Raw genomic sequence first — 14,411 nt, forward strand, 5'->3', positions numbered from 1 at the left:
AAGTATTGTGTCCAGTTCTGCACCACATATCAGGAAAGATGTGGACAAACTGGAGAAAGTCCAGAGAAGAGCAACAAAAATGACTAGACATCTAGAAAACTTGACCTATGAGGAAAGATTGAAAAAACTGAGTTTGTTTAGTCTGGAGAAGATAACAGTTTTCACGTTTATAAAAGGTTGTTGCAAGGATTGAGGTAAAAATTGTCCTCAATCTCTGAGGACAGGACAAGAAGCAATGAGCTTGAATTGCAGCAACGGAACATAAGAACATGAGAACGACAGTACTGGGTCAGATCAAAGGTCCATCTAGCCCAGTATCCTGTCAACCGACAGTGGCCATTGCCAGGTGCCCCAGAGGGAGTGAACTTAACAGGTAATGATCAAGTGATCTCTCTCCTGCCATCCATCTCTACCATTTGACAGACAGAGTTTAGGGACACCATTCCTTACCTTATCCTGACTAACAGCCATTAATGGACTTAACCTCCATGAATTTATCCAGTTCTCTTTCAAACGCTGTTATAATCCTAACCTTCACAACCTCCTCAGGTAAGGAGTTCCACAAGTTCCAACAGCCATTTAGGTTGGACATTAGGAAAAACTTCCTAACTATCAGGGTGGTTAAGCACTGGAATAAATTGCCCAGAGAGATTGCGGAAACTGCATCATTGGAGATTTTTAAGAGCAGGCTAGACAAACACCTGTCAGGAATAGTCTATCTAATACTTAGTTCTGCTACGAGTGCAGGAGACTGGACTAGATAAACTCTCAAGGTCTCTCTCAGTGCCACAATTCTATGATTCTATGGTCTAGTATACTAAACATTGGGGGAGGAGCCTAGAAATGGTTAACTCTGAATTAGATTTGAATCAACTCTGAATTAGATTCATGGGACGTCCTTAGGCAAGTTACTAAACCTGTGTATCTTAGCTTTGCCACCTCTAAAACAGGGATAGTGACCATTACTTACCAGCCTCACAGAAGGGTTGTGAGGTTTCATTATCTAATGTTTGCTTAGTGCTTTGAAATTATAAAATATTTGGAATGTTATGTATTGTACTTTCTATGACACTCTGATGTTATGTAATACCTCTCAATAACACAGGACGTTGCCTCATGACTGATGGAAGAGGGATAGGTTTTCCATTCTCCATTTGGAAGCTCTCGCACTTGCACAGTGAAGTACCGTATTGGTGAAGATCCATCACTACCAGGAACCCATTGTAACTGCAGGCTCTGTGACGACACCTCAGACTGGGGTATCCTCAGTTCTCTGGGAGGTGCTGGCCGCTCTGCAATTAAACAAACAATGGGTATTACTGTGGGAAGAAACTCAAGCTAAACAAATCTAGCGATGCTCATGGAACTTCCCAGATGCAATGCAACAGATTACTAAGCTGCTGCTTTTAAATTTGCTGTATGAAACAGTGAAGAAGACATTCTGTACCATATCTCAAGTTTCAGTTGCAAAGAGGAGTGTTAGGAATGATCCTTGTCTCTCTAGGAACCAAAAAAAAAAGACACCGCTGGTTGGCCATGCCCTCAAATAGCCAGATCTTGTAATCAATACATTTTATATATCTAGAGACCAGAGAACACCTGCACCCTCTACACACACTTCCTTGGACAAAGAGCTGCTCCCTTGCCCAGCGTACGTGGGAGGAGGGTATGTGTCTGGGTGCACTGGAGTGTGGTGGTCAAATTTCACTATGCCTGATCCCTTATGGGCTAGCAGCAGAAGTAAAAGAGGCCATATTGTTACTCTAACTTTCACTTGAGCCAGCTGATCAAAGATCTAGAAACCGCACCCATCTTCCTGTGGCTGCTGTTGTCCACGATGTCAGAGCACAGCTTGTCGGAGTGGAGAATTTGAGCCTAAGTGCCTCATTCAGCTCACTGGTCAGACCCTCCCTGCCTTCTTCCTTCACACTTATTGACCTTGAGCCTGCAGAGGCAAGACAGCTAGTCCCAGCGCAGATGGGGAACTCTCCAGAGCAATTAATGGTTAATATCTTTCAAATGAAGTGAAGAATGGGAATGCAGGTGCTGCAAAAGCCAGTATCTAACTGTTTGAATATAGATCTCCTTTCCCTTGTCAGTGTATCTGCTCACCCCATTGATTTCAATAGAGAAACTCAATAGAGTGAGAAATAATTGTTTAATTGTTTATCATGAAGTTTATTGATTCTGATTAAAATGTGTGGCATGTAATAAAGCAGGAATGGATTGGCGACACCACAGTGACTTGCCTTCAAGAAGGAATATGATTCAACTTAATCAGCACTTGTTTCCATAAACACACACCTCTGACTGCATTATTCTCCTAGCTTTGTATAAAGAGCCCTTCATTCCCTCTCCCCCACCTCAACTCAAAACAATCCCTTTATTGTTCGGCATTTCTCTGCAGCACACTCTTGCTGATGCATGAATGCCAAAAGATTTGTAAGCTATTAGCCATACAGAGTCTGCAAGTGCCAGTAGTGTGCATCGCAGAGTTAAACGTAAAGGTCACTGTCTTGCACTGGTAGGCCTAGACAGGTGCTCAGGGTTATTCTATTAGATGAAGTGAGTACCTGGTAAAGTCTTGTGGCACTTTAATACTCTCATCTGCTAAACTCTGACTAGCTTGCAATTTTGGGCATATCACATCTTGTATCCAGTTTCCCATGACAGGGTTTTAGTCTGTTGTTAAAGTCTTGATGACCCATTAGCATCTTCTTTTTTGTTAAAAAAATTCCCTGTTAGTAGGAAACTATTCCTACAGAGGTCCCCCATTACCGGAGTTTAGCCACAAGCAATCTTAAAGGTTAATTTTCCTGCAGAAGTAACTAAGCCAGTTCATATGACTCAACAGAACTTTTTCACAGGCAGGGGCAAGAGTTTCTTGTTAAGTTTAACAATGGAGAATGTCAAGGCTCATCAACTTTGCTCTAACCAGCAGGTGTCACTATCCTGAAGGGCATTATACTAAAGTGTAAATCCAAAGGATCAAGAAATACCACGCTGTCTAGATATAACTATTGCCATGAAGCACCTTGTGATAATTAAGTCATAACAAGCACCATATATATAAAGTTTTAGACTTGGATTTTCATAGGAATCTTTGTAGTGGGGGGGTCTACCATGCCTTCACTGCCTCCTGCCAGAGATGCCAGTGCCTGATGCCCCCCAGTTTAAGGAAAATCCAGTCAGGCTGGGCAATCAAAAAGCCTTAGTCCTCCGGGGCGTGAAAGGGCCAAGAGGAGACACTGACCAATCAGGAGCTAGCAGTCCTGGTCAGAAGGCTTGTCTGCCTCACCTCTTGTAATGTGGGAGTGCTGGGGCAGGAGATGAGCTCCTAAGTGTTAACCCAGAACCCCAGGGCCAGATCAGGGCCTTTGCTTAAAACATTGCAACAAAATAGATACCTTTTATGCTTACTTGTTAGTTGAAAGGTGCAGACAGCCAAATTTGGAGTTTGTTTATTGCTGAACCATTTCAAAACTGATGCTGAGCTCACAGCATGGGCTGTTCTAATCCAGCTGGGCTACCACTAGCCTAAAGGAGTCAGGTGTCCAATCCTGACCGAGATTCAATGAGACTTGGATGCCTATCTACTTTAAACTCCTTTGAAACTTCCATCTTTATTTGATATTAAGTGAATTTTATTAGTGGAGAAGTGAATATTCATTCATGAAAGCACAGACTATAAAGACTTTCATATTCTGGTTTGTTTCCTAACTGAACAGCTGCACCTTATGCATTTCCTCTCATCTTATTGATATGAGTGTCACCATTTTTCTTTCTCTCCCAGACACACAGACCAGACAGCTGGTCTCAACTTTATGGGATACATGCAGGGACACGTAGCCAGCTATTACAGAGGGAAAGGTTTTGCTTTATATAATGACTCTCATATTCAAGATATCCCTACGGGCTTGATGATAATGGAGAACATTGTTATTGCAGTGAAAGTGGGAATTATGCAGTGAGCAATTATGTGCTCAGCAACAGCTAATGTGCAGCGTTGGAAATTAGAAGGGCTATTTTTGAGAAAGAGAATGTTTCCCAGGACATCGGGGTTCTTGTCTACACTTTATTGGAAAGTTCCATGCATTTTTTAACCTTCCACTTGGGCAACAGCAGTTATGGGTGAGGAGATCTTGGGCTTATCAGTCTGGAAGGTGGATTGAACTGTTGGTATGTGTATTTTTTAAATTTTTCTACAGGTATTTTCCTTCCTGGGGATGGCACCTTGACACGACAGGAAAACTTGTGCGTTCCACTGACCCTGAGAGCTATGCCAGTGGAAGTTTTAACTCCTGGTAGGGCCACCCAAGCTGGACAGGTCAAATGGTTGGGACCAGACAAAAAAAACCCAGCCCCACCGGTCTTCCAGGTTGCGGTGGAGCAATAGGCCAACAATGGTACGCTTGTACAAAAGTTATAGAAACACAATAAAGTAGCCATTCCAGAAAACAGCGAGAAACACAGGGATGGTGCAGCCTTGTTCATGCTCCTCACATCAATGGTACAGGAAGAATTCAGATTCAGATTCAGATCTAGAACTTGTTGGACAATCATATTTTAGGAACTGAGAAATAAAATGCAAAATCCCCTAGTGTTGCACTGTCATGTCAGAACTAGGCAAGAGCCAAAGTTTGCAAGCTGATCCCACAATTGGCAGGAGGGCTACCAGTTGAACCATCAGGCTTGCTTATGTTGGGCCTTTCTCGTTATTGCTTTCTCATGAAATGTGGTTCCACTGTGAAAAGTGATTCTGTATAATTGGTATGTTGGAGTTCCATGTTTATTTTCTCTCTAGCCAATCAATTTTTCTTAGTTTACAATTAAAATAAAAGTTTTTCTGTCAGATCTTCAGACTAAATTGAGGATCTCCAAGGCAAGGGGGGTACTTTCCTGCTTATGTGAAAATACCAGTACCAAAAATTCTACAGATCAGATTCTGTCATATCTTATTTTTTCTATAACATTTCTGAGGAACCCATCTCCTCGGTATTTAACTGGATTCAGTTACACCTGTGAAACCTCACTGTCACCAATGAGGTTCCATGGGTGTAAACTGAGGGCAGTGGTGACTCTGGATTTGGAATGTAGTTAATAATTCTGAGTTAGATTAAAATCTGGGGATGCCCTGACAGTGTGCATTAGAGCCAAAGAATGGAATAACAGGCAAGTCCTTAGGTCAGAACTGAGGTGCAGTGGCAGGACAGTGTGGGGGAAGCCTGCACAGTGTCTGCTCACAGCTGCCTCTCCTAATTAGTGCACTTAATCCTCTTTCTTTTTTCCTGAGACTACTGTCTAAATGTTTTATTTAGAAGTTCAGCAAAGTCCTGAAAGAAAATGTCTGACTGCAGAAGGTGGTTGTACATGGTCAACCCACTGCTTGATGAGAAAAGTTCAATCCCCAACAATTCATCATATTCATTGTACTGATGACTACAGGCATGATGACAACCCATGATGACTACAGGCATTACCTCTCTTTTCTGTAGTGATTACTGTGGCTTCCAGAGGCTCTCCCCAGCCCTGTCTGGTCTTGGCAGATGTCCGGAAGATGTATGCAGACTCAGGGCTGAGATCGGTAGCTGTGAACTGTCTGACTGTTGAGCCAACTTCCACTGTGGTGAACTTGTTAGGGCTGCTGGTTGCCAGGCGATATGCGATTTGATATCCTGAATTCATAGCAATAAAAGCAGAAGAGTGAAGAGAGGTTAGGGTTGTTTTTCAATATTTTAGTGGGGGAAAAACGCCAAGACTATTAGTTCATCCTAATTACTTATTTATTTGAAGGCAAAACAATGTAATTCAGCTTTATAACAACCACTCCCCCAGCCAGACGCAGTACATTATCAGGGAAATTACACACGTTGCGATGAATGGAAGGGCCTTCTGAATATTAATCCACCATGAAACGTGTTTCACTTTTCATCCTTCACCAGAATGGGATATGAAAACAGTTTAATCTTTCCTGAGCATATTGGTACACTGAGAGAATGCCACAGGAACCAATAGAGTCCACACAATTGACTTTGACAGGCCAAGTCAGTTCACTGAAACTAATCTCCCCCTACTGTTCCCCTCCCCATGACACATACACATTTACTGCAGAGCAGAGCATGCCAATTGAGAATTTTTTAACACATGGGCATTCAGATTGCTTAGGCAGTGCAACATTCCTATCTCAAACCCAGTTAATTCTCACGTCTGTTTGGAGTTATTTTTTCATCTTTCCTGCCCATGTGTAGACCTAGAATTCATGGTGTAGTTGATGGTCCAAGCCTCTTTCTTTTAGTCACTTGGGGTTCCTGCTCTTCTTCTTCATGGCAGAAGATCAGGAGACTGTGGGGTCCTGCTTGAAAAATATCTCTTATGCTGAAAAGCTGACACCACACTTCATCTGTTTAGTACATTCTGCTCTGTCGACTCTAATCTCCTCTCAAGCCTTTCTGACGGTTATGAGTTTACAGTTTATCACACATTATTAATGATCCAACTGTGCAAACTAGTGTTTCCAGGATTCTCATACACCACAAACAACAACTGTCCCCCAAAGAGAAAATACCAAATGTTCAAACCCATTCTGGAAATATTAGCAACTGCACTAGGTTCTCTTTCTCCTGGACCTCATTGGCAACTTTTAGTGCAGCAGCTATGTTCCAAAATCAATTCATACTAGAACTTGTGTGGTGCTTTGTTGTCCAAGCTGAATAAAGTCAGAACTGTTAATTGCTTCCATCAAGTTACATGAGAGAGGGTATGGCCAACCCTCCCCCCCCACAAAACAAAACAGCTCAACTCAGTCGTGACAGATTTCTGCCAAACCTTTGCTGATCTTCTGAACTACAAACAGAATTAGTGTGCTTTTCAGAGCGAATTCTGTATATGAGTATGTGTATTATCTTGTGAACCATAGAATTTACCTGGGATACAAATGGTGTTATATGTGTATGCAGACAGTGGTAATGATGGGGATGGTATGTCATAGGGTGATTGGCCCCAGTAAATGAAGTAGGTACAGCTCCCAGGTACTAGAGCAGGTGCTCCCATTTGGCCAATTAGGAAGAATGCTTGGATTAGTCAGGAGACCCAGAGAAGAGAGCAGACTGGTTCAGTCAGGAAAGGCAGGTGAGAGCTGCCAAAGACCAGAGGGACTGGAGGATGTCCTGGAAGGAAATAGAAGGTGTTTCCTGGAGAAAAGGTGAAGGCAAGGAGAGCAGCAAGAGGGGTTTGCTGGCTGGCATCTCCAAGGCAGAGAGCGAGGACCAGAGAAGGTTGAAGACAGAGGAGTGGCAGAGGAGCTTACCTGCTGACATCCCCAGGGCTGGAAAGCTGAACCCAAGGTAATCATGAGAGCGCTAGGGGGAGTGAAAGATGCTCCCAGCAGAGAGGCCATGGGGTTCCTGCTGGGAAGAGTGGGGCTACACTCCAGTTGGAAGGGCTGGGGTGGCTGTCCTGGAACAAGGAAAAGAGAGGACTGACAATGTCCAGGCATGATTAAAGATGTCAGTCTGTGGTATGTGGGGCAGCTAGGGACAAGATGTCTTGGGTTTTAAGGACTATCTACACTGGGTGTGGGAAATAGACTATTTGGGATTTTTGGTGGGGATGATTTGAGCTATGTTTTGGTAATGGTAATGTTGATGGACTAGAGGTTAAGTTTGCATGGAGTTATGGGGATTCTGAAAGGGGAAACCGAGGCAAACGAGACTGTCTTGCCATGGCCTGCTGCAGGAGGGTGATCCAGGTGGGGCCACCCTATTCCATGGTGTTACTGATTGAATTTCTCTTCCTTGTATTTCCTTTTCTTTTTCCTTGGAGGTCACAAAGAAATCTGTGGCAACTGTTAGCAGTGGGAATCTGTAAGTTAGTACTGTATGCTGCTGTGACCCAGAGTTTCAGACCCTGTGACTACACAAGCACAAGGGTAGGAGACCAGTCTTCCTTGGTATTCAAATTACAGCACGTGAAAAACAGAGAGGGAGCCAATGGTCTCAGCCCATATAAGAATAATGACATATACAGATGATAGACTGGAAGACCAACATTTTCAAATCTGAGTGCATAAAGTTAGGCATCTAAATAACCAGTTTGCTTTTCAGATTACCTGTAGCTCCAATTGAAGTCACTGGGGGCTCTGAGTTTGCAGTACCTCTGTACATGTAGCCACTTATTTAGGTGCATAAACATGGATTTAGGTGCTTAATTTTGTGCACTCAAGTTTGAAACTTCTGGCTTTGGAAAATAAGGTGAATAGTAAGAGCTTGGGTAGTTTCTCAGAAACATTATAGGCCCAGCTGAGATGGCACAGATTAGAAACCTGATCGTGTGGTTTAAAGTGCTGTTCTACTATGAACAGTGACTGAAATATGACATGGTGAGGCTCTACATGTACTGTCTCATAACAGGGTTGGCCATCTCCTAAGCACCCTTTCATGGCCAGAGCTTGCTTTGCAGCATCCTACCTCTGTTTCCCTCTCTTCAGGGTCCCTTAAGAATGACACACAGATTTCCCTCTGGATTAACACCACCCCTGCCAGGGGCAGGTTTAGTAGCAGAAACAGTTCTTTGCCTGGGGTGTCATTAACACAGTTTAATAACAGAAATAGTTCTTAACAGACCACAGGGACTCAAAATAAAGACCATCACCCTAAAGAAGTCTATACTTCGCGCTGGTGCCTTCTCTCATAGGCACAGCTTGCTCTTCTGTCCTAGACTGTTCTCACAGTCCATCATCTCAGCTCTTCCTAGCTGGAGCTTAGCCTTTGGGCAGCACCATCTACGTCCCAAACTTTGAGACCCAAACAGGTGCCTCCTGATGTCTGGGCTCCTCTCTGACACACCCTTGATCTCAAGTCTCCCCTATAGAAGCTCTTAACACTCACTGTAGTCTAGCGGTCGGCAACCTTTCAGAAGTGGTGTGCCGAGTCTTCATTTATTCACTCTAATTTAAGGTTTCGCGTGCCGGTAATACATTTTAACGTTTTTACAAGGTCTCTTTCTATAAGTCTATAATATATAACTAAACTATTGTATGTAAAGTAAATAAGGTTTTTAAAACGTTTAAGAAGTTTCATTTGAAATTAAATTAAAATTAAAATGGGTGGCCAGGACCCGGGTAGCGATAACGCCACTGAAAATCAGCTCGTGTGCTGCCTTTGGCACACGTGTCATAGCTTGCCTACTCCTGCTGTAGTCTCTACAATTTCCTGATCTCTCCCCATTTTGCTGCAACCTCTGGCTGCTTTCTATAGAGGAGTAATCACATAGATCTCTTCCAGGTGTTCGCTAGCACCCGTTACATTTCTCTGTGACTTCCCGATCAAATGTTTTCATTTTATGAGTATAAAGATGGTTTTCCAAGCTTATAGCCCTGAAATTCATTCTATGATCTGAACGTCAAACTATGTACTTTCTGGCTGCTACATCACTAATAAAGAGGGTGCAGTTAGGGCTTAGTTAACAAGTGTGTTGATGACCCATGAGCCAGAAGACAATCCATCTTGCTCCCCCAAAACTATACTGGTCTGCAGTGCTAACAGGAAATTTAGACTAACATTTTCACAGTCGGGTGACTAAAACTAGGTACCTAAACAAAAAATGATTTGATTTTCACAGGTCCTGAGCACTTGCAACTCCCAGTAATGTCTCAGAGGTACCCAACTTTGAACTTTCCAGCCTTACATTTTTCAGGCAAGTATATGTAATCTATCCCTTTTGACCTATAGTTCCAAGCCTCCCATCCATCCTGCACTCATCACCATGGTATTTCAGCATCTTTAACACTAGAGTAGTCTGTCTTATTTAAAGTCCAGGGAAAGACTGATCAGTAGGAAGAAGAGGAAGGGATATGTTGTGATCTTTTCTCTTTCTGTACATGTACAGAAAGCAGAATTGAGAGCACAGATACAGGTGACCAGAGTAGGGGAAACAGTAGAAAGAATGCATTGCGAAATTTATACAGTAGCAAGAGCAATGAAAAAAGAGGCAGATAAGATAGCTAAAGAAGTACAACAAGAGAAGATAAGAACAAGTAGTAAAACAGCAAGACTAGGGCGTGGAGGAAAAACATGGACTATTAAGAGAAAAGCAAACTCACTCTATTTAGTTGTTAAAGGGTAAGTGTGCTATCAAGGGCAAATTATTGTTGGGCACTTTCCTCCCTGTTCTAATCCCTCTGACCTATAAAATAAAGTTATAAGTATTAGACATGAATGCAAAGAAAAATGTGCATTACTAAATGCTAAGACTAATGATAGACAGATGTACAAATTAATCAAGGAAACAGATTGACATACAGGGAATTATAATAACCGAGTTTTAGAAGAACAAATTCTTACTACTCCTTAATGCTAGTTTAACTGTTAAGAAGATTAACAAGAAGACTCACTTATCTCTGACAGTAATACAAATTGCTTCAGTGCAATCTGAAAAAATACAAGCTATCGTCATTCTCTCCCACATTTGCTCTGCTGGCTGGCAGTCAGGGAAAGCATTCCCCTTCTTGGTGGTTATGCAACCAGAGACTCCAACCTTCTTCCCACAGATGTTTCTTCAGAAGTCCAGTGTTCCCTCCCTTCAGTTCTCCTATCACCCTGACTGGAAAGCATATACGCTACCACATCTAAAGCCCAACTCACTCTTGTTATCACTAGAGCACCTGAAAGATAGTTGGAATCTGCATCTTTGGTTTCTTAGGTCACTCTCTCCTATGTCATCCTTTGATGTCCCAGAGTACCCAGGAGACATTCAGTCATGGAAGAGCAATTCTTGTCTTGGTTTTGAGTGACAAAGAAGCAATATCTGAAGCATGGAGGTCTAAGCCACAGTTGAGCTTGGTTAAGTTAAGCTGAAGTGAAATTAAAATGGTAACATTATTAGGTTGCTGAATTTTAGCAACAAAAGGATGGAAGACTGCTGGAAGAGTTGGGTAAAATCAAACAAGGCAAATCAATAGAGGTAAATGGAAAGTGTTCAAAGTGAAATTAATACATGTCTCAGGGCATTAAGAAGCAATGTAGCAATAATTGCAAAAGGAGCTATAAAGGCTCTTGCAGATGAACAAGGAAGCTCAGAAAGGAACAAAGGATAAGAGAGTCCCAGATATCTGGCAGAGAGGAGAGCTGGAAAGTTTACTGAACAGAGTCAGGGAAATATGAATAAAACTTAAATGCAGAATGAAAAAAATTACACAAGGGTTATGACTATACGGCTTTTTTCATATAAGACACCAGAGGGTCACGGGGGGAAAAAAAATGTAAAAGCTTTAAGAGGTGGCTCAAGTACATCTTCTGGGACAGGAAGATATTCTTCAAGAAGAGCAATATTCCAGATGGCCAATCACAGTATCCATGACAGATATGGCAATTTCCTGCAATAGCTACACTGAAAATGATGCAGTGCTTCAGTGAAGACACTACCTAGGTTGATGGAGAACTTCTCCCATCAGTGTAGGTAATCCACTTCCCCATGAGGTACTAGTTAGGTTGATGGGCGAATACCTAGGGAGAGGTGAATGAAAATTCCCCACATCCAGTTATGCAAAACCTCAAGGTTCCTGAAGCTTTGCCATGTGGAGAGGGTGATTGTCTTTGGATCACCTGTTATATGAGGCCAAGATCAAAGGCTAAAGCTGTATAAAGGGAAGATTGAACTATTTCTGGTGGTTCTGGTTCTGAATCTGATTTTGTAATGAACTTGTAGCCCCAGAAAAAAAACAGTTGTGGGTTTTGAAGGACTGACACCTACCACAGCCTGAGATTGGAGGTGGGGTGACTTCTTGCAAGCTTTTTAGCATGTGTCTAGGTTCATTTTTGTTAACGTTTTCTCTGAATGTTTTAACCTTAAGAATAAATGTGCGTGCCTACAAAGAGCGGTGGTAATTTGTGACTGCAATTACAGCTATTCATAGCCTCTGGAGAGAAGCAAAGTGCAGATGCTGGCCTGTTTAGGTAGTCTGGCTTGCTGGAAATATCTCAGTGTAGGCAGGGAGCTGTGCAGCCTGGAAAAGCCCCTCAGAAGGGAGAGGAACACAGGTCTCTACCCAAGAGCGGTGATGGCTGAGGAGCCAGAACCCTTGAGTAGGAATACAGATGCAGTTGCCCTGAAGCTGTCTCTGTAACTTGAAGGTGTTTTAGCTTTTTCCTTACTCTTTTCCCACACAGAGCCTGATCCTAAACCCACTACCATTGCCGGGGAGCCTTTCCATTGACTTAAGTGGGTTCTGGATCAGGCTCACAGTACATGCATAAAAAAAAGTAGATACAGTCTTTAGGAATTTCTTTTTTTAAAAATGTGCTTACATTTGTACGAGCATCTTTTTGCAAATACTTTTTGCATGTCTGCAATCAGTTTCATATGCCTGTGCTTTCTGAACTGAATAAAAGGCAACAGTTTAAACTACCTGTTAAATGTTAGGTCACTGTAACACAATCACTTGATTCCCCAAAGCAAACAGGCAGGAGAATGACTACAGATAGTGAATACTAAAGCATCTTTCAAGCTCGTCACCATACAAAAGCCTTCAGAACCAACAATACTGCTCACATGGGCTATGATGCATCAGAACGATAAACACTCACTAATTTGTCATAGAACTTAGGAAAAGCTGAATGATATTGAGAGGTTACAGCCTGCCTGGTGCAGAAGCCATCTAGATTGTTCATTTTACCACTTTCGCTATTTAAGGGCCAGGGTGTGTGCAAATGCAATACAGGATTAAAATGTGAATTTGCAAACATGGATTATATCCAAATTTTGTTCTAATTCTCAGACGAGTTCTTACACACAGTTTTGCAATAAGCTTCAGGTAAATGTTAGACACAAGGATACCATGAGGAATACTAACCAGGGACCGGAAGGGTGCCGAATGAGCTCTCATTTTCAGTGAAACATTCACAGATATGAAGAGCACATATCCATAGTAATGCATCACTTTGTTTAAACAGCATGTAAAGGACCTGTGTCTTGTGGCAAGTGGGTGGAATGCAGAAAAGGAGGAAGAGTAGGGCCCAGGCGGTTACTTCAACACTCCCAAAAGAGGAGTTAGAAATATCTGCAGCTCTCCATAGTAAAATATTTAAACAAACAAGTGTTTTTCCCTCTAGGTGCCTGCCAGTGTTGCATGCTGCTAATTCCTCTCTGAAATGCTAGAACATGTTTTAATATGGATTACAAAAATGTTAGCTACAAAGGTGTCTGTATGCTCAGAGGGCCACACTAGCAGAGCAGAAACATTGATTCTAAGCCTTTGATTCTAATGTTGCTCTTGGGGGAAAAAAAAAAGAAGATGTTTTCTCTTTCCAGCACCACTGATAGTTTGCAGGGCACCCTCCAGAACTGTATTAGCCTATTTTCACCACCATTTCCAGCTCAGTACACTTGGCTGTGATGGTTACAATTGCTTTCTAAAAGTTCACTGCAGTAAGGAGATTTAAAAAACAATACAGGAAAAAAGAGTAAATTGTAACCTTCATTTTCCAATAGTGTTACAGGGCTATGCTGTTTTTCACATATTTTTGAGACACTCTTTTTTTGTTAGAAGGGACCAGAAATACCCTATGTGGGTAATTCTTACCCTTTCATTCTGACATTGCCAACTAATTATTTCCTTCCTTGGATCCTCATGTTATTATTTATCAGGTTTATTGAGATAGTGCATAAGAGTCAATCAAGAATGGTGCTGCAATGTGCTAGATGCTGTGTAAACACAGAATAAGAGATAGTCCCTGCCTGTAAGGAGCTTACAGTCCAAACAGATAAGGCAAAGATCAGTAATGAGGCATAGTGTGACAGAGGAGGCACAGTTTATAGAGTGGGTTTTTTTATATTTTCCCAATATTCTTTATCAGTTGGAGTTTTCTGTAGACACATTCTGTGCTTCAAATCCTAGTTTCCTAGTAAATAAGCACATAGGAGGTAGTACTCCTTTATTTAAAAAACAAACAAACAAAACCCGCAAACCACACACCCAACACCTCAGACTGCAGGATTCTGTCTCTGACAGCCAACTCGTGCCAACTTTCATGCAAAGAATTTTTTTCCTTGTGTTCAGGAGATCCCTGCAGCAGCTGCCTTCAGATCACATTTTATGACTTTCCTGCTCCTTCAGGTGCCAGGATTTCCTCACTTGAGTACTTTTGGAGGCTGTGAACCTGAACGCTTTCAACAGCTATTGACTCAAGATCTGAACAAAATGTAAAAAAAACCAGCCTGTAATTTAAAGGGACACTGTCAACCCAGTAAAACCCAAACTAATGGTCTATGTTAAAATTATCCTAATGCTATGGGAAATAATCTCAGAATTCTAAATACAAACTCAAACTACAGCAATGCCAGGTAACACTAGAGACAGAACAGAGGCAGCAGAGTCTAAAAGAATGAGCACAAGATGAGAAGTCAGGGTCTCAATT

At 42.1% G+C, this 14,411-nt stretch overlaps 1 protein-coding gene across 2 annotated transcripts in view; it reads right to left on the reverse strand.

Moving 5' to 3' along the window:
- Positions 1 to 14,411, reverse strand: part of SDK1 (sidekick cell adhesion molecule 1) — a 662,005-nt gene that overhangs the window by 79,782 nt on the left and 567,812 nt on the right. For both annotated transcript variants that reach the window (XM_075069178.1, XM_032767751.2), the window contains exons 29-30: positions 5,481 to 5,675; positions 1,091 to 1,292 (exon numbers count right to left, since the gene is read on the reverse strand). In XM_075069178.1, coding sequence (XP_074925279.1) covers positions 1,091 to 1,292; positions 5,481 to 5,675 — 397 coding nt within the window. The remainder of the gene's footprint in view (positions 1 to 1,090; positions 1,293 to 5,480; positions 5,676 to 14,411) is intronic.

This window comes from Chelonoidis abingdonii, chromosome 9 (genome assembly GCF_003597395.2).
Source record: "Chelonoidis abingdonii isolate Lonesome George chromosome 9, CheloAbing_2.0, whole genome shotgun sequence".
NCBI lineage: Eukaryota > Metazoa > Chordata > Testudines > Testudinidae > Chelonoidis > Chelonoidis abingdonii.